The sequence below is a fragment of the Notamacropus eugenii genome, chromosome 7 (assembly GCF_028372415.1).
Source record: "Notamacropus eugenii isolate mMacEug1 chromosome 7, mMacEug1.pri_v2, whole genome shotgun sequence".
Lineage (NCBI taxonomy): Eukaryota > Metazoa > Chordata > Mammalia > Diprotodontia > Macropodidae > Notamacropus > Notamacropus eugenii.
The window spans coordinates 142,227,281-142,247,160 of record NC_092878.1 but is presented as its reverse complement, the minus strand read 5'-3'; the positions used below and the strand labels follow the sequence as shown (position 1 = coordinate 142,247,160).

The following is a 19,880-nucleotide window of genomic DNA, read 5'->3' as shown; positions in this document are numbered from 1 at the left end:
TCTCCTGTGATCCTCTCTATCCCTTTTTTGGTCATGGATTTTCCCCCTATTCAGAGAAGATAATTTTTTTTTTTTCTAATTTGTTTATGATGTTACTTTTTGTATCTGGGTCATATAACCATTTGGAATTTTTCTTAATAATATTGTGTGAAGCATTGGTCTAAATTTAATTTCTGTCTAACTGCTGTCTAGTTTTCATAGAAGTTCTTATTAGATAGTGAGTCCTTAATCACTGGCTGGGACTTTGGGATTTATCAAATATTATGTCAATATGTTCTTTTGTTTGTGTATATTGTATGCCTAATCTGTTCCCCTCACTGGTCTATTTTTATAACCAATGCCAATTTTTTTGATGATTATTGTAGCATACTTTTCTATTTCCGGTAGAGGTATGTTAAAGTCCTCTACTATTACAGTTTTCCTATTTCTATCCAAAACTCATTTAGCTTTTCCTTTAAATATTTAGTTACTATTCCATTAATGTCTACATGTTAAGTATTAAAATTAATTCATCGTCCATGGTACCTTTTTAGCAAAATGTGTTATACCCACTTACCTATTTTAATTAAATTGATTTTTTAGTATTCCATTATCTGAAATCATGCTTGCTACCATAGGTTTTTTGAGTCTAGTTAAGGCATAAAAGATTTCACTACATCTTATTTTAACTGTGTGTTAGTCTTTATGATTCAAGTGTTTCTTCTAAGCAACATAATGTTGCATTTTGATGTCCAATATATTTTCCTAACTTTTTTGTTTTATATGAGAGTTAATCTCATTCAAACTCACATTTGTGATCATTAGTTGTGTTTTTCCCTCCATGCTATTCTCATCCTCTTTTCTCTTTGTTTCCTATCCCTTCTTTATTATTCTTTTTTTCCTTTTTACCACCCTTTCAAAAAAAAACCCCTGAAACCTTTAAGGTTGTTTTGCTTATCACTAATACCTTCCTTTCCCCTTTCTAATTCTGTCATTTCCATGTTGAGTTTAAAGTACTTTCACACCTAACTTTCATGGTTCTGTCTTCTCCACTCTGGAGATCAAGTGTGGTTCATGTAATATTCCCTCCACCTCTTCTCTGTTTGTATAGACTTCAACCTGTGCATCCTAAATAGAAGTTCCTCACCCTTCCTCTCCCTTTTCCCTAGTATAACCTTTCTTCCCTCCTTTCCTTTCTTCTTTAGACATCATCAGAATATAACAAAACTACATACAAGCCCTCTGTCTCATGCGACTCCCTGTGACCCCCTCCTGACATTAGGGTTCTAAAGGAACTCTTGTATTATCTCCACTTCCCTCAGGATGCAAACAGTTCATCCTCATAAAGTCTCTTCTGAATGTTTGTTATATTTACCTTTTAATATTTCCCTGGGCTTCTGTTTATATTTTAATCTTTTTTTATGCAATTCCATTTTTTTCATTGGAAATACTCTATTTCATTGAAGATTCATTTTTCACTCATTGCAGCATTTTACTCAGTTTTGTGAGGTAAGTTATTCTTGGCCTATATCCTTGGTCTTCTGGCATCTTCTGGTTTTAATACACCTGGGCAATTTTCTTTCATTTCATGAAATATGATATCCAGGCTCTTTTTTTTTTTGCCATGGCTTTCAAGTAGTCCAGTTAGTAAGTTATCTCTTTTCAATCTTTTATTGGTCAGTTGTTAATGATATGAGATATCTTATATTTTCTTCTATTTTTTCAATATTGTGACTTTGTTTTAATATTCCTTCTTATCTCCTGGAGTCATTACCTTGGATCCATTCTAATTTTTTAAAGAGTCAGTTGGATAACCTCTTATTTTAAGCTATTACTTCTCTTTCTAAGTCTCTCCTCCACAGCTCTCATTTGTTTTCTATTTCTTTTCTCTACTGCTCTCATTTATGATATATTTTTAAAACTTTTAACTCTTGTGTAATTTAATTTCTTTTAGGAATTCTAATTGATCTTTGCTTTTCTTTGAGGCTTTGGTGTTTTGGAATTATTTTCTTCTGGGTATATGTCTCAAGGCATCATGGACATTATAACAATTCTTTGGTAACATATCTTTTTTCATTTTTGGTGCTGAGATCATCTTATTTGGAGATAACAGATCTTCTCTGGATCTGAGTAACCTTATTGAGACTCTTTACTGGGGGAGGGGCTTCCTTTGTCTAGAGTCTAAGAGGGGACCTCAGATTGGACAGAGTTATGGGGCAACATTTTCTTTCCCTAGCTGCTGTCAGAGGTCCCCTCTCTTCTAGGTTTCTGAGAACCTTTTCTTCACCCTGGTAGCTATCTGAGGACCCTCCTCCTCTTGTGATCTGGATCAGAGGAACTGAGGTCAGAGGGCTGAGTTGTGCTGTGGTCAGGGGTTGAGTTATGTAGTAGCCCAGGGGTGGACCAACTGAGCTATACTGCTTTCTTTTACTTTGCCATCTCGGCTGGTCCTCCAACAGCTTTAATTACTAGAAAATTCTTATACTGAGTTGAAATCTGTTTCCTTGTTATTTCTACCCACTGACCTTAATTCTACCCTCTGGAGCTTAACAAAATAGGTTTAATCCCTTTATTACTTAAAGGTGGTGGTAATAAATAATGGCATAATGGATAATGATGATAACAAATAAAGGACCTCTGGATTAGGAACTTGGAGAACTGGTTTTAAAATCCTGACTTGGCCATTTATTGGTTGTCAAGTTACTCTCTATGGATCTCAGTTTTCTTCTCTGTAAAGTGACAATGTTGAACCAGATGATCTCTAAGACCTCCTTCTAATTCTAAATAATGCTCCTCTGACCTCTAAGACCCCCATAACTATAAATCCTATGACTATTGTTTCTTCTCCAGGCTAATTCCTTTAATCAATTTTCATATGGCATCATTTTGGACCAGATACTCAGTTTACTCTCTAAGATGGAAATAAGGCTGGTTGGGCATTACTTCTAAGTGCACCCAAACTGGCCCCTATTGATCACATCTATATGCTCAAAAATTATACAGTTTTTCTATATGCTCAAAAATTATACAGTTTTTCCAGGAATCCACAGCAACCTCAATAGTCTCCCCATCCCCTTTTTGAAAATTGGGTTTGTTTTCCTATCTTCCATCTTCTAGCACCTTCTCAATGATTGCTGAAAGACGGTGGACAGCGCAATCACATTTGTTTTTAGTTTCACTACCTTATGATGGAATTCTTCTGCACCTAGGGTCTTGACCTTGTGGGTAAAAACCTGAGTTTGTGAGTCCCCAAGAGACTGAAAGTTCCTGAATTTGAAAATTATTCCCCCATCCCCACCCCCAGCCCAGGCAAGTGGAAGAGAGATTTCCTTAACAGCATTTTCAGAGAAGAGAATCATCCATAGAAGATTCACCCTATAGTAGAAGGCTAAAGCAATGCCAAGAAGGATCAGTACTAGACAGTGCCAACTCTTTGAGTTGCTCAGATGATGGAGGCATGAGGTGAATGAGGACTATTTAGTCAGCAGCCTTACAAAGGGTTTTGGGGGGTGTTTTAAGTATTTTAATGGGCACTTTGAGAGCTTCATATTTGTATAGCTGTCAGCCTTACTCATATCTGAGGCAACCAAGACAAGAGTTATTCCATGGAGAACCTGATTGGGGTGATATTGACTCCTTTGGAGTCAGCCTTCAGTATCAGATTCAAATGTGTTCAGAGTCTTTGGAGAGCCTTGGTTCATGGATAACATAAATATGCTTTTGAACATTAAATTCATCATTAAGCCTATCAATTTTTTAGTAATTTCATTCTAGTGTAAACAAATAAGACTTTATCTAAACATTTAATTTTAAATCTGACATAAACATGTAAGTTTTCATTTCCAATGCTGACACAAGTATAAAAGATGCTTACCTTTCCAGCAACAGTACAAAACTTAAGGAAGATGGAACAAAAATCATTTTTTGTTCAGTTAGTATGCCTTTCATCAGCTTGTTTACTACTTCCTCTGGCTCCAGTGTAGGTAAAAATCTGAAATTAAAAGGAAATCTTTAAAAACTAGTCATATTTCACTAAGACTTTAGGCTTAACTTGGAAACAAATATAATAAAAATAATTATCGATGTTAACTAAAGATGTAGGTTGTGTGATAGAAATAATGACAGAAATTAAACATTTACTATACGTTGGGATTTTACTCTTGCTTTACTTTTTTGAGAACTATTAATTCTGTAGAAAAATTATTTTATAACTTTAGTATAATTTTCATTATATTATTCCAAGATAGAACTTAAATATATGCATACAATATGTGTGTTTGTATATGTACACACACACAAAATGTATACATATATATTTTTTCACTCACAAATACATAAACATACACATGTGTATTGTATATATGCACACATAAACATATATGTACATGTAATATACATATATGTATGTACACATATACAATATATACAGTATATGTATATGTGTATATGTATGCGTATATGTGTGTATAAGCATATATATGTATAAATATGTCTTATTATCACTGACAACCACATTCACTTTTTTGTCCCATGACTTTCATCTTGTGCTAGTGAAAAACTTCTCCTATTCACTTGGCACCAACTAAAGGGCAATAACTACTAGGCTTTCCTGGTCCTTGAGTTCAAGTATTCACTACATACAATTTCTAATGATCTTTTCCTGCTTCTTCAAACACTGACACCAGTCTTGGATGCCCTGGTCCGATGTTCACCCCTCTATATATTCTAGACCACAAGAGTGCCTTTTTAAGGACTTATCAGGTGAAAGACTATACACATTTTAAAGTAATATGCTAGGATAAGGTAATTAGAAATTTGATTAGTTCTAGATGAGATGGTCATTAAGCTTTCTAAATATATTCAATCTATTTAATATTCCTGAGATTGGCCCATAATCCACACTAGTGAGTGATGTGCCCAGAAAAGAATGGTGCCATGTCTAAACATACCACTGCACCAATGTTGGGATCTGCTCGCCTAGTCATGGTGTAGCAAGATTGCCATTTTTACCATAATAGATGACTCTCAACAAATCAAAAAGCCAACTTGCTTGAATGAAATGTTTGGGGGATTCCACCCATAGTCAAACATGTCATCACTTAGCTAACTAGATATCTTTCTCTAATCAAGAGGAAATGAAGACATACCACTAGTATACTATTCCAAATATCTCAAAAGTAGAAATAACAATACAATACATAGGTCAGCCTCAGATTTCATCTAAAAAATCCCTTATTGAAAGTTGGATGCCTTCATACAAATCCAAATTATTTCTGAGATTTCCTTATTCCACATATTCCTAAGACTTCTATAGGCAAGGCTGCAGCAACCTGAATACCTTATTTGAAACTATTGTTCAGTGACTACATTAGTCTGTTACTTGGCTGTTGGGTGGGTTTAATTATTGGGTGGGCCTAATAATAATTAGCTGGGATTGAGATAGCTGTTTTGAGGCTGGTATGACAGGAGTGTGTTCACCACTTGTGTTCTAGGTTTAATGCAATCTGATCCTGCCCTCCTCCTCTTCTCTTTGCCTCATCCAGAGACCAATCACATGTTCTTATAATTTTTTCTTTTCCTTTTAAACTGAATTACTCTCTGTGGTTATAGTTTGTTTTGCTTAGGACTAATCCTCCCTTTAACCTACTCTTTCATACTTTCTCCCCTCCCACTTACTTCTCCCCTTTCCCTTCAATAGATTGAAATATATTTCTGCCCTGTGCTTGTATTCATCATCCTCTTTGACCAATTCAGATGAAAGCCAGGTTCAAGAGTTAGACTGTACTCCTACCCCTTCCTCCTTGTTTTTATGATTTGTGCATATTTGGAATAACTTTCTCCCACTTCCAACACTTTGTCTCCTTTTTCCTTCAGTGTTCATTCCCCTTCCTTTTCTTTTTTTCCTTTTAAATCATCAACAATATCCTCCTCCCCACCCCCAAAACCTACTACAGGTGCTCTGTTTCATGTGACTTCCTCTATGAACCTGGATTATTAGAGGGTTCTGAGAGGATACATGTATCATCTCCCCATATTAGAATGTAAATAGTTTATTCTGGCTTTTCCCCTTCTGATTATTTACTAATATTTACATAAATATTTACATAAAATATTTTTTCTTTTTCTTGACTTGTATTCATATTTCAGTTTCTACTCAACCTTGTTCTTCTCATCTACAATGTTTAGACATCTTTTATTTCATTAGAGGTTGTTTTTTTGCCATCTAAGAATATATTGTTTTGCTGGGTAAATTATTCTCAGTTGTAAGCCTTTATCTCTTGCATTCTTGAATACTGTATTCTAAACTTTCTGCTCTGTTAAAATGGTGGATGCTAAATCTTGTGTGATTCTGACTGAGATTCTTCGGAACTTTAATTCTTTTTTTTTTCTAACTACTTGCAGTATCTTTTCTTGGACCTGGAAGTTCATTTTGAACTTCTTTCAGGAGCTGACTAGTGGGTTTTTTCTATTTCCACTTAGCCCTCTGCCTGTAGGAGATCCAGGTGGTTTTCTTCTTGGATGTTTTGAAATATGATATCTAGGCTCTTTCTTTGTCCATGGCTTTCAAATAGTCTTGGTTTAAATTATCTTTACTTGATCTGTTTTTCCAGGTCACTGATTTTGCCATAAGATACTTTAAAATTGCCTTCTATTTTTTTTCAATCTTTTGACTTTGTTTTAATATTTTTTGCTGTCTCTTGAAGTCATTAACTTCTATTTGGTTCATTCTTCTTTTCAAGAAGGTTGTTTCTCAGGTTATATTTTGTACCTCTTGGAATAAGAGGCACACAATTAATTTCTTCCCAATCCTTTCTTCCATAGCTTTCATTCCCACCCTTCCCACCCAATTTCCCTCTAGTTCTTTCATTTCTTTTTCAACTCTTTTTTCACTCTCATTTCATTTATAAAATCATTTTAACTCTTTAAAAAACTTCATCTCTTCCATGAATTCTAGTGAACTTGTGCTCAAGCTCTGTTCATTTTTGAGACTTTTCCTGCAGACATTCTGGAGTCATTCAGTTCTTCCAGGATTTTGTCATTAGTTACCGTAATAACACTTAATTGTGGGATCTGTTGCTGTTGTTTGCTCATTTTTCAGACTTTATTTCCTGATTTTAGACTTTGTGTTAGGGCCATGCTCTGGGCACTTCAGAAGGAATTATACTTACTCCTGTTTTTGGGTCTTCTTGTTTCTGGGTATTGCGTTATCAAGAACAGCTCAGTCGAGCAACCTGCAAGCTCTCAGTACTTTTAAACTGGTCTAATCCAGAGAGAAGACAGCAGTGCTCTTTTGATCTGAGCTCTGTAAATTCCCAACCTGTGTCTGGGTCTGAGCAACACAGTTATGAATTTTTTCCTGGTTGGAATACTAGTAGATTATTGGGGGTCTCAGCTACTGTCTGCCAGAAGGAAAGTTGTGCAGGTTCAGAGGGACAGAACTACAGGACCTCTTTGGTTTGCCTTTCCTGCCCTAGTTATTCTACTGCAGACTTTAAAATGGACCAGAAGCTCAAAGTGAGACCCAGCCCGGCCCACCCCACCCCCACCCTCCCCCGGATCAGAATCACACAGATGCTGCCTTCTTCTGTACTTGCTTTACACTCAGCACATAGCTTAGGGCCCACTACCATGACATGCCCTAGATCACCACCCATAGCTGCAGGTCCTCTCCCCTGCACCAGATCTGTGACCCAGCATCAGCCAGATGACAATCTGTTCCTGCACAAGGTCAGGTCCCCTCTGTGATAGACATGGTCCCCTTCTTGTCCTGGAGCATAGCCAGGGACAGACAGGTCCAATCCCAGCACTGAAAGGCTCTACACAATGTGCTCATGACTGTACTTTATTCCTAGTATACACAGACTTCAATGTCTGTCTCCATATGCTCATCTGGACTAAAAAATGATTCATTTTGATTTGTTTTCCTTGGATTTCCTGATCAGGACTCAGCTTAGTGCACATTCTAGATTTTCATGGAGGAGTTGTGGATGAGAGATCCGTTGTACTATTTCCTTCAAACTCTACCATCTTAGCTAGTCTTCAGTTGCTAAAATCTTTTTGGTTTTCATTTTTTAGGGAATAATACTGATGACATTTTGCTAATATGACTAGGTCTTCTACCCAGAGGAAGGATGTAGGATGTGTAGAAGGAAACAGTTAGAATGACTGATAAGTCATTCACTACCAGGTGGCTCTGACAGCCACTTAATCCCATTTAGCTCCAAAGAGGGTGCCTCTTATCCCAAGAGGTACAAAACGTGACCTAAGTAAGGGCTGTTTTCTCTATGATTCTCTGAGTCAGCAATGTTCTATCATTCAGTTCTGCCTCTTTCTATGGAGGCAATGCTAATTAGTTAGAGAGCCCATGGATTTGGGGATTTGCCCAGAATTCAGCTCTGATGCCTATTCATTGATAAATCCCTTCTCTTTATCTGAATCTGTTATATTTTGATAAATCCTAGTCAAAACAGAAATGACCCTTCACAAAAGCAGGCAGGCACACACATTTCTTTAGTATGTAACTGACCAGAAAATGCACTGTGTATAATAAGTAGGAGACAATGCCTAGCAATAAAACATCTGCTGGCAGACACTGCCAGTCTCTCAGAGTGTCAGGGAATAAGAAATTTTTTTAGCTTCTATTATGTGCCAGGCATTGGCACAAATAATATTGATACATTATTTCATTTAATTCTGCAAGGTCAGTGGTGTTATTATCTCCTTTTTACAGTTGAGGAAACTGAGGCCACACACAGCTAGGAAGCACTTAAGGTCAGATTTGAACTCAGATATTCCTAATTTTAGACCCAGTGCTCCATTCATTTCACTACCTGGCTGCTTCTAAACAAGCCTTTAGATAATACATGAGCTTTCTCAAACTTCGTAATTCCAGGAAAGCCACAGTTTGAATTTGTTTAGTTGTACTACCTGCAAGAGGGCAAAACTGTGCACATTCAATTTTGACTCAAAAGCACAACCAATATGTATATGAAAACAGAGACATTTTGCAGGGACTCCAGACCTGGGACTCAGGACAGGTGGTAATCTTAGTTCTGCCTGTCTTATCCTGGCAGTTGTAGTCTGACTTTGGCTACAACTCATCCATCATGGAGTAGGGTGGGGCAGACTCAGTGGCTAGCCATCTAAAAGAAGTCTGCCACCACCCTAAGTCTGAGCTTCACATCTCTCTGTCACAGCCACCTTATATCCCTTCTTCTATCTAGATCCTTTCTCCTTCTCCAGCTGATCTAAGCAGTAGTGGGAAAGGACAGCTGAAGAATGTGATAATCACAAGTTCATCACCTCTGAAACCAAAAATTTCTAATTTTTAAAAAAAACTAACTTCTGTATTTATCTTTATCTCATCAACTTATGACTGGTCTAATGCTGCAGGAGTCTACTTACCCTCGATTGTTGCATGGTTAGAAAGCTCCAGCTCCTTTTTCTCTGCCTCAGTATAACACCTATGGGCATTAACTGCCCTGGGATAGGGATGGTTGCATGGGACTGTTGTTTATAGTGCTTCATTTCTCAGAAGCAGACTCAGTATCTTGGTGTGGGTGGTGGTGGAGCAGCCAGGATAGATGCATCCTCAATACCTTTAATCCACTAAGTTGGTTTGGATATTATCGATAAATCCCACCTTTGTAAGACTCATGATTTTCTCTACCATGCCACAGAAAATTCTTCACCTTGGAAGCTTGTCCTACCCTTGGACTTCCCCCACTGGAAGTACTCTCCATCTTTAACCTCTCTCTCTATCTTTATCATTGGCTAATTCTTTCCAGAACCTCTATTTTAGAATGAGTTTAGGCCACGTCTCCAGCCTATACACTCAACCCTCTGGACTTTCACCGAGTACCTTCCCCTTTTTCCACCCTCCAACTTTCAACTTTGTGTGTGTGTGTGTGTGTGTGTGGTCTTCCTCCATTGAGGAACTCCTTGAGGGCAAGGGCTTTTCTTCTGCCTGCATTTATACTCCTAATACTTAGCACAGAGTTTGGCACAGAGTGGGTTGTTTGGTGCCCTTTTTCTCAAATAGGATCAAAATGGCATCACTATACTAGAGCCAAGTTACAGTGTGTCCAATCATGGCTGATCAGACCAATGAGAGCTTGGAATGTTCTACCACAGATTGGGTACAAATAGTCCATGTGAACAGTTGGGGTGGATTCTCTAAATTTGCACATCTCATTTTCTTTCTAACTACTTCAATTCTGCTTTGCTCATAGGGTACAGCTCCTTCTCTGATGTGGCCAAGACATGCTGGGTGGCACATAATACACCCTTAATAAGTGCTGGATGACTTTGAAATTCCAAACTAAATTAGTAGACTTACGGTCTCTGATTTTTCCCATTCTTCTGGAACCTTCCCATCTTTGAGGCACTTTAAAAATAAACCTCTGAATTCCATTTTGTTGCTTCCCGCATGGGTTTCTTCTGTACCTATTTGATGGGACCCTGCTGTTTGTCCTCATAATTGTCATTTTTATGGTACTTTGAGGATTCTATAGTAAAGTATGCATAAGAGAATTTCACTGTCATTCATGAACATAGGTCATTATAGGAACATTGGCAAATATGTTCCATTTCATATGTATTTTTTCTTCAGGTTCATCTGTGACTGATCTTGGGCTAATCTGTTTTAGCTTGGTTTCATGCCAAGTTTCCTTCAGACATTTTTCTCCTCCACTGCTTTTTGTGGTTTTGTGACACAATACTGTTCAAAACTTTCCATTGACTTTCCCTGTAAGAATTATAAATTATCATGTTTTTACACTGGTGCTACCCTTGACTCTCACCTCTGTCTTCCTGGCAAAGAAGTCAAGTGCTTCCTGGCTGAGACAATTTCGGTCACTTTTTCTGTTGCAATCATTTGTAATTTAATATAACTGCTCTTAGTAGTTACTTCTCCATTTTCTTAGGTTTCAGCTAAAAACTGTCTGTATGTGGAGACCCTACTGGCTTTATAGCCTTGTTGCCTTGGCCAACTGGTATCTCTCCCCATCTTGGCTTATAATAGCAATTAAATTTTCTCATTTTAGATTGTGAGTTGTGGGTTCTTTTAACTATGACAGTTTCTTTCTTACAAACCACAGTTTTCAATACCTATATATATGTACATATATATATATATCAATACACACATTATACACATACACATGTATATAGTATGTGTGTGCATAAAATGTGTGTATATACACACACATGTGTGTATGAATGCGTGTGTGTGTGTATTTGCCATAAGAGGTAATGTAGCATAATGGATACAGTTGTAGAATTGAAGTCAGCAACGCCTGTATTCAAGTCTTGCCTCTGCAACTTATTAGCTGTAAATTATTAGAGGTAAATTATTCTGTGTCTCAGGACAATCTATGTCCCATAGCTCTCTCTTTCCTGACTCTTTAGAAGGCATCATGTAACTACAGGACTTCCAAGGAAGGATAGGGAAAGGCCTGCCTTTCTGTACTCCAGCATCATGTTGACCATGTGCACATGTCAGCTTGTTCAGGGAGACTCACAATTAAGCAAGCCTATACCTGGGTCCTTGATTGCCTTTTCCAGTTTTGTCTTGATATCAGATCATTAAAAAAGCATTTATTAAGTGCTCACTGCAAGCCACATATTGTGTTAAGTAAGTAAAGGGGAAAGGTAAAAACAGTTTCTGCTCTCAAAGACGCTCACATTCTAATGGAACGTTCAGACTTGGAGGTGACTTGGTGAGTTCAAGAGGTTTATAGATCCCATCAATGGAGGCAAGAAAAAGAGTTCTTAACAATTGCTTCAGCATTTTTGGAGAGGATAGTCACCAAGAAGAGTACTGGTACAAATCTGGTCACTTTATGTATAGACATTGACAAGGAATTGAATAGTGAAAAAGTTAAGATAAACTGTAAAATTCCTAATAAAAAAAAAATTTTAAACCTGCTTTTTGTTCTGGTGAGGTTTATGTATTAGCCCACAGATTATAAAATTAGTTAAAAGTTGTTACTGACTATTCTTTTAAGCTGTTCTGTTAATGCTTGCTGTGAGTGTTTTCTGTGACCTAGTGGATAGTACTGGACTTGGAGTCAGTATGACCTAAATTCAGATCCTATCTCTGACACCAACCTCTCTGTGCCTCATTTTCTTAATCTTTACAATGAGAGGATTGGTCTTGATCCCCTCTAAAATTCTTTACAGCTCTAAATCTGTTATCCTATGTTTAGCATTTCCTTTGAGTCTATACACAAAAGAATTACCTATTACCTATCCCATACTTGATTCACATTGTATAACTGAGTATCATTTTAGCCCCTCTTCTTGAAAAAATCCTGGGTGTAAGTCATAACTTAAGCTATAAGAAAAATTCTTTTCTGGGGAAACTGGGCTGTAGATTTAACAAGTCCAAGAATATGAGAAAAAGGGACAGCTAGGTGGTACAGTAGAAAGAGCATCAGCCCTAGAGTCAGGAAGACCTGAGTTCAAATCTGGTCTCCAACATTTGACTTAGAAGCTAAATTTCTCAAGACTAAACTTAGCCCAGACTACATACCTGGGTAGAGAAAACGGAGAGAGCACAGAACCCAATTCCCTCTGTGGGCCTAGTAGCAACTCCTTAGTGTTAGGATGAAAAAAAGGAAAGCCAGTTAATTAATATAGGCACTCATCTCCATTCTAAAGACTTGTATCATCATTTCTATTAAGTAAATATGAACTAAGATAATCTACATAATTTTATTATCATATGGCTTTATATCATAAAGTTGGATTGTATGCCATGATCCCTATATCAGAGATGGAATTTCAGCTGAAGCAAATTATAAGAGTCTATAACTACTGAAAAATATAAGAGATAAATGATTATGGTCAGGACTAACTTGAGGCTGAGCTATAAAAAAATGTGTTTAATAGATAATGCTAGAGGAAACAGGAAGGGTTTTAGAGAAAAGACTATTCTCACTCAACATAAGTGAATTTCAACTAGTCTCTTTCACAATCAGTTCCCTATCCTTCCTTGTTTCCATGGGGGCTTTCAGATCATTGTGGGTGGTGCCTGAAGTCAAATGAGGTAAGGTGTGTAAATGAGGTAATATATGTAAAACCCTTTGCAAACCTTAAAACACTATAGAAATGATGCCACAATCATGCCACGCTATTATTATTACTGTTATTGTTATATCTTTAGGGTTGGTTGTGATTGCTGTCTTCTAGATAGAGCTTGTTCTGTCTTTGATAAGGTCAACCATATTGTTTCTTTGCTTGAGAAATATTTCAACAAAATTGCTAAAAACTGAGGGAGGATAGTGGGAACAAACAGGACTTGGAAATCAGATTCAAAACCTGCTATGTACGTGCACGAAAGAAGGAATTCAGCTTGGGACTCACGTGTGGTGTGAACTTCCCCATTCCAATGGGGAAAGAAGATCTAGTAAACAAATTTATCTGACCCAGCTCTCTCTCTGCCCATGTCATCTGTGTTCCCACATGATACAAAACCCAAAATTTGGGTAAGGTTTTCAAAAGTTTGCCTTAGATGCTGTGTTATCTATGAAGCTGATGGTCATAGCAACTTCCAGTTTCTTTTTTCTTACCTTCTTTGAGTTTACACTAACCTGGTACTTGGATTTTTGATGAAGCCCGTGTTTATAAAATTAGGGCAGAGGCATGATGTTTTGATTCCATTTTTTTCTAAGGCATGTATTTCTGCAGTAAGAGCTTTGTGAAATCCAACAGCAGCAAATTTGCTTGAACTGATAAGAAAAAAACATAATAGAAACAATTTTAACTTTGACAGCTCTCCCATATCCATTTCTGTGACATTCTATGCTCTTTTAAAAATTCACAGTCATGTATAGTCTCTTCAGTGGCACAAATCATAACATCTATGACTTTTTATTTTATGCGAATTTTGTCTGCATGCTCTCACAAATCTTTTCAAGGCAGTCACCCTCAGGACCAGAGATTTTCCTCTAGATCTTCTGACCCAGTAAGAATATCGGTGGGGCCCAAGCACTTTCCATTGACTATCTCTCCCTCTCTGTACATTACTAGCATATTTCCTTTTCTGATCATCCATCTCCCTAATACATGGTTTCTGCCATTTTGTCAATACAGTCTTTGATGGTGCCCATCATATGACTTTGGGTAACCTACAACTCCTGTTCTTTACAGATTATGATATTCCATGATACGCAGGCACATAATATCACTGTAAGAATACCAGTGCTCAAAAGATGAATCTCTGTTTCAAGGAGAATCTAATTTATTTCAGCATCAAAAAGTATGGCAACCTGTTTTTCTTGTTTACTTAATTCTGAGGCAGGCTCTTTGTCCAAATGAAGCATTTCTCCAAGAAACAGTCCACAAAGGCTAGTTACAGGGGTAATCCATCCCATCTGGACAGTTGGCATTCTTTATCCAGTTAAGTATTCCCATGTGAATAATTAGGCTAAACTTTCCAGCAACTCTGGATTTCATTTAGGAACATCTTCCATATTCTTTCACTTGATATAATCAGAATAATGTTACCCACAAATAGAAACATCTGGAAAATCTCACCATCTCTCTTTGTGTTCTTTATTAGATAGCTCCCATGACAATAGCAAATATTTATTTTAGGGCTTACTTGATACTAAGAATCAAGGAATGGCAGAATAAAATTACTTTTGTTTGTAAGTTGTTTTTGTTTTGTTTATAACAGAGTTAAGGAAATTTTTATATTTTTTTAGAGGAGACACTTTGTTGAAGGAAAGTCATTTTATTTAAGGGCAGTATTTTGCTCCACTGAATCAAATAGCTAATACTCAATGACACTTTTAAAATAACTTGTGCAACTGTACAGTATGGTGTGCTAGGGAATATTATCCACAAAACCCTTCTCAAATATTCAGTGGGTTCCCCTTTTCAGTGTTCATTAAGAATGTATTCAACTATTCTCATGAAAATTTTATAGGGATGGGAAAGCAGGATAATGGGTTGTTAGATATTTAAATTTTCTCCTCCACTTGTTTGGAGTAATAATAATACCCATGGTTTTTTAGAAGCAATTATTATCCTGAGATATTTCAGTCATTTTGAGAATTGATCCTTCAGGGATCACTTATTCTTTTCCTGCTTCAGTTTCACCTCTTCTTTGTATAATTGGTCTAGTTCAGCAGCTCTGTCTTCATTTTCTTGAGTATTATTTCCACTTCCTCATAAAGCATATTAGGGATTGTGATATTATAGTCCCAATGTTGAGGATTCATTATCATGGTTTGTTATAAAACTCTTTTCCATTTTCATCTGTTCATTGTCCTTCCAATTTAATCTTCAAATGACCTTGGGATGATCTGGATTAGTCGAATCTTTCACAAGCTTTCCACAAACTTGTTTTCCCTTGCACTGTTTCTGTTTTATGAGATGACACTGGAGACAGCTAGGTGGTACAGTGGATAGAGCACTGGCTCTGGAGTCAGGAGGATCCGAGTTCAAATTTGGCCTCATTTATTAGTTGTGTGACCCTGGGCAAGTCACTTAACCCTGATTGCCTCCAAAAAAAAAAAAGAGATGATACTTCACATAATCTCCTTTCTCTGTCAGATTTTACAAATGAGATTATATTCTAAATCAATGTTAATCTAGATGAAATATCTCTTTGCTTCATAAGCAACATTTTCTAAGTTTCTAAGCTCTTTTGGTCTCCTCAGTGTGGTGACTGATTTCCATCTGCTAAACTTCTCTAGCAGAAAATGATACTCTGTATTGATGTATGTTGCTTTATCTATTTCTTTTTTTTCACTTATGGAATAAATAGCTTGTTTAAACTGGTTATGTTGGAGCCGACTCAATTGCATGCAATATATAATTTTTATCCTAATTTGATGTTGATTTTTATCTTTTTATCTTGCTCTGTGATTGGCTATTTAGATAGCTTTTTAAAAGAATTTGAGTGTTGCCCATCAATTCCAAGGAGAATGACCGAACAAGTTGTGGTATGTGATTAGGGAATACTATTGTACTATAAGAAATGATGAGCAAGATGCTGTCAGAAAAACCTGGAAAGACTTGCATGGGCTGATGCAAAGTGAAATGTACTGTGTACAAAGTAACAGCAATATTATATGATTATCAGCTGTGATTGATTTACTATTCTCAATAATTCAACAATCTAAAACAACTCTAAAGAACTTATAATGAAAAAGAGAGAAAGAGCTGATGGTGTATGAATACAAATTAAGGCATATATTTTTTGCTTTTTAAATTTTTCTTGAGGTTTCTTTTGTCTATGTTTTCTTTCACAATATGACCATTATGGATATGTTTTGCATGACTACATATGTATAACATTTCGAATTGCTTGCCTTCTCAATGGGGGGGGGGGGGGAGGGCAGAAGGGAGAGAATTTGGAACTCAAAGTTTTAAAGACAAATGTTAAAAATTGTTTTACGTGTAACTGGGGAAAATAAAATACTGAATGAAGTATAAAACAGTGACTGCCACATCAGTAAGTGCCTGTTATGCTAGACTATAATCAGATTCATATTGAATTATATTTCTGTTACTGCAGAAGCACCATGGAGCTGCTCATAAGACTGAGGGCCATTTCATAATTTTATTTGTTTTATGCCCAAAGAATTCATGACCATGTGACTAGCATCCTGTTGCTAAGTCTCTTATATTCAAATTGGTTAGGACTTGCAAAGCAGATGGTGTCTGTTGGCAGAACTATGCTTTACTAATCTTTCATACATGGTAGTCTTTTAAGGAACCTGTTCGCTCCTGACAGAGCTGTCTAGAACCTAAGGGCAACTCGATGTCATGAAGAATCAACATAATAAAACTCTGAGGTTGAACTATTTAAATATTACTTTAAAGAGTACAATGAAAACAATTTACTAAGGCAGCTGTTTTGAAGGTCATCTCTATAGCCAGGTTCTATGACAATGGCATCACTGTCTTAGTGATGACCTAGAGCCATATTATAATTGTCAGAGGAAGTTACTATCGTAGTAGCTTGTTCATTTTATTCCATTATATTCACTAAACTTGGCTCCCGTTAATGCTGGTGACTTATTCATGATCCTGGGTTCTCAAAAACTGTCAGTGGAATGCAATTTCTGTAAGGCCATGCCTTGGTAGGAAATCACTGAATATAGGTCCAGCAATACACCATCTGGGACCCAGCCTAGCTATGTGTAGCTGCCACGTTATGATTTGTTCGACCATATCAACTCAAGAAACTGTGTACTAAGATGTGAGGAGATTATGATCTCTCATCAGTAGAAGTGTCCACAATGCTGGAATTGTGGCTCTTCTGAAGTACCAAAGAAAGCAGGAATCAAAGAATGATATGATTCTAAGAATATATCCACTGTTATAAAGTAATTTGGAGATTAAAGCTTAAAGTGGTGCTTCACAGGGTCTATGATTAGATGTCTTTTTTGTGTGTAAGTATTTACATAGGAGAAATGTGGAAATGATGCTTTCCAGTCTTCAAAGCCCTGCTAGAAGCAATTCCCATAGTATAACATAATTGCAAAGAGAAACACAGGAAAAGCACTGCTATCCATTTGGGAGGATAATGAAAATATTTAGTTGTGATTTTTTTTTTCTGTTCCAGACAAGTATTACAGGCTAAGCCACTGTCAGGGAGGGGATACAGAACATCTGCCAAAAGGGGCTTAATGCAGGCTCACTGATTCCAAATTTGGGAACTCTTCAATGTACGTGGCTCACTGGGGTATGTTTACAAGAGTAAGAGGATGCACGCTTCAGCCAGTGACCCAGTTATAACTTTGCCTCTTCCACTGGCCCTTCCTCAAGTGACTTTGTTTCAGCAGACTGAGGGTCAGTTCAAATAGGTCAGAACTTGATCAAAAACTTCAAAGTATTTTCAGATTATAATTGGAAATGCCTTCTTAGCAAAGGAGGTTGGCTTGGCTTAGGGAATGTGTACGTCCTATTCTATTAGTGAGCTTTCCACCATTTTTAATTCTTGCCATTGAGTCAGAATGTTATTCCTGCAACACAGGGAAGGCAGGGAGCATGAGCCTAGTCCATAGCCTTGTATTTGGCTATTCTTTTATTCCTAACAGCCATAGCATAGCTGATAGAGAGATGGCCTTGTCATTCAAGGTAGCAGGGAGAACTGCTCTATTATGCTAGCTTCTGAGGAGTGCAGATGCATTCACCACTTCTGGTCCTGAATACTTCGCTGCAGTGGTATAAACTGGAATGCAGGAGATCCACAATCTACATCCCATATGTTTATTCAATGGCTCACTACACCAGGAGTTTTTTTGGGAACAAGGAACAATGTTTACAGTATAAGCATCCATCTTCTTCTTATGATTCGTCCATATTGCAAGGGATGAGAAATATTATGAGATCTGACTGATTTGGAAATGCATTTTTCCCCTTTCACACATCATTAGGATTCTACTAGGGAAACCGGTTTTACACATACATAATAACCCTGATAAAAATGACTTCATGTGATTGTCACCTCTTTAAGTTAGCTATCACGTAACCATTAACAGTAGACACTATTTGTTAACTAACTGGGGAAACAACATACAGTAAAGAAAAAACAATACAAAAACGAGAAAAATAAGTTACTAACATACCAATAGGCCAATAGGAAGGGTACCGTCGTATGTCCTGCAGCTGAAGCCACTGTTACAATATGGCCATGATTGCTCTTCAACATTGCAGGGAGGAATGCTTTTGTAGTCTTGACGTAGTTTTGTCATTTTTTTAAAAGAAAAAAAGATCTTGTTATTATCTATTCATAACACACTTCTAGAGATTTGAAAAGTTATTATTTTTGTATTTGATAAGACAAAACATTATGTTAAGTAAAAATGAATGCTAAAGCTTGGCTAGACTTGGTTAGCCTGTGTAGTGTAAAAAAATTAAACAACATAGGAAAACCTAAAAAATATCTGAGCATCTGTCTTGCCTCTACCTTAAACATCGATCTATCTTCTCTGGACTTCAGTTCCTCATGTAAAAATGGATCTACCAAGAATTGTTATTGAAATTCTTAAAATTTCAAATATTTCTTTTTAGTAAAGCTTAACCCACTGTGGCACTATGAGAGGATAGCAGAAAAGGGGGATTAGAAAGTAAACCTAACATCTTATACTTAGGTTCAAGAAAATCGACTTTGACAGTACAAGCTAGAGAGGCCATAGTTTATCCAAAAAAGATCTAGTGAGAAAAATAAAAGTCTCATATATATCCAAATATTTACAGTAGAACTGTTAGTAGTAACAAAGAAACAAAGTCTATGCCCATTGAAAAATAGCTAAAGGAATTGGGGTACATAAACGAAATGGAATATCAATGTGCTATGATAAATGATGAATATAAAGAACGCAGAGCAGCATGGGGAGAGTTGGATGAACAAAGTATGCAAAGGGAAACATGAAGAACCAGGGAAACAATATGACCACAGCAATAGAAATGGAAAGAACCAAAACAAAAAGCTCAAAAATAAATACTGTGAAAATATAATAAGTAAACTGAGCCCCAAAGAACAGGTACAAGAATGCTTTGTTCTCTCTTCTTTTTAGGTGCAGGTGACCATTATGGGTCTTGAACATTGCACCTAATGATTGATGTGTTTGTGAATTTTGCTAAATTGTTATATTCTTCTCTTTTTTTTATGCTGTTAGAAAGGATAACTGACTTTGTGGGAAATGTAGATGATATTAAAAATAAAAGACAAAAACATTTAATAATAAATGAAAAGATCTGGGGACACAAGATGAAATTAACAATTTTGATTATAAGATTTAAAAGGGTTTTGTGTGAACAAATAGGATGTAATTAAAATTAGAAGGGAAACAGATAATTGGGAAAAATCTTTGCAGTAAGTTTCTCTGCTAATGGTCTCATGTTCAAGATATATAAGGAACCTATTCAGATTTATA

At 36.6% G+C, this 19,880-nt stretch overlaps 1 protein-coding gene across 1 annotated transcript in view; it reads right to left on the bottom strand.

The window, feature by feature from the left end:
• The window catches only part of HSD17B11 (hydroxysteroid 17-beta dehydrogenase 11), a 34,606-nt gene that overhangs the window by 2,770 nt on the left and 11,956 nt on the right, over nt 1-19,880 (bottom strand). Inside the window, exons 4-6 of the mRNA XM_072622468.1 lie at nt 18,570-18,676; nt 13,575-13,712; nt 3,854-3,970 (exon numbers count right to left, since the gene is read on the bottom strand). Of these exons, the coding sequence (XP_072478569.1) occupies nt 3,854-3,970; nt 13,575-13,712; nt 18,570-18,676 (362 nt within the window). The remainder of the gene's footprint in view (nt 1-3,853; nt 3,971-13,574; nt 13,713-18,569; nt 18,677-19,880) is intronic.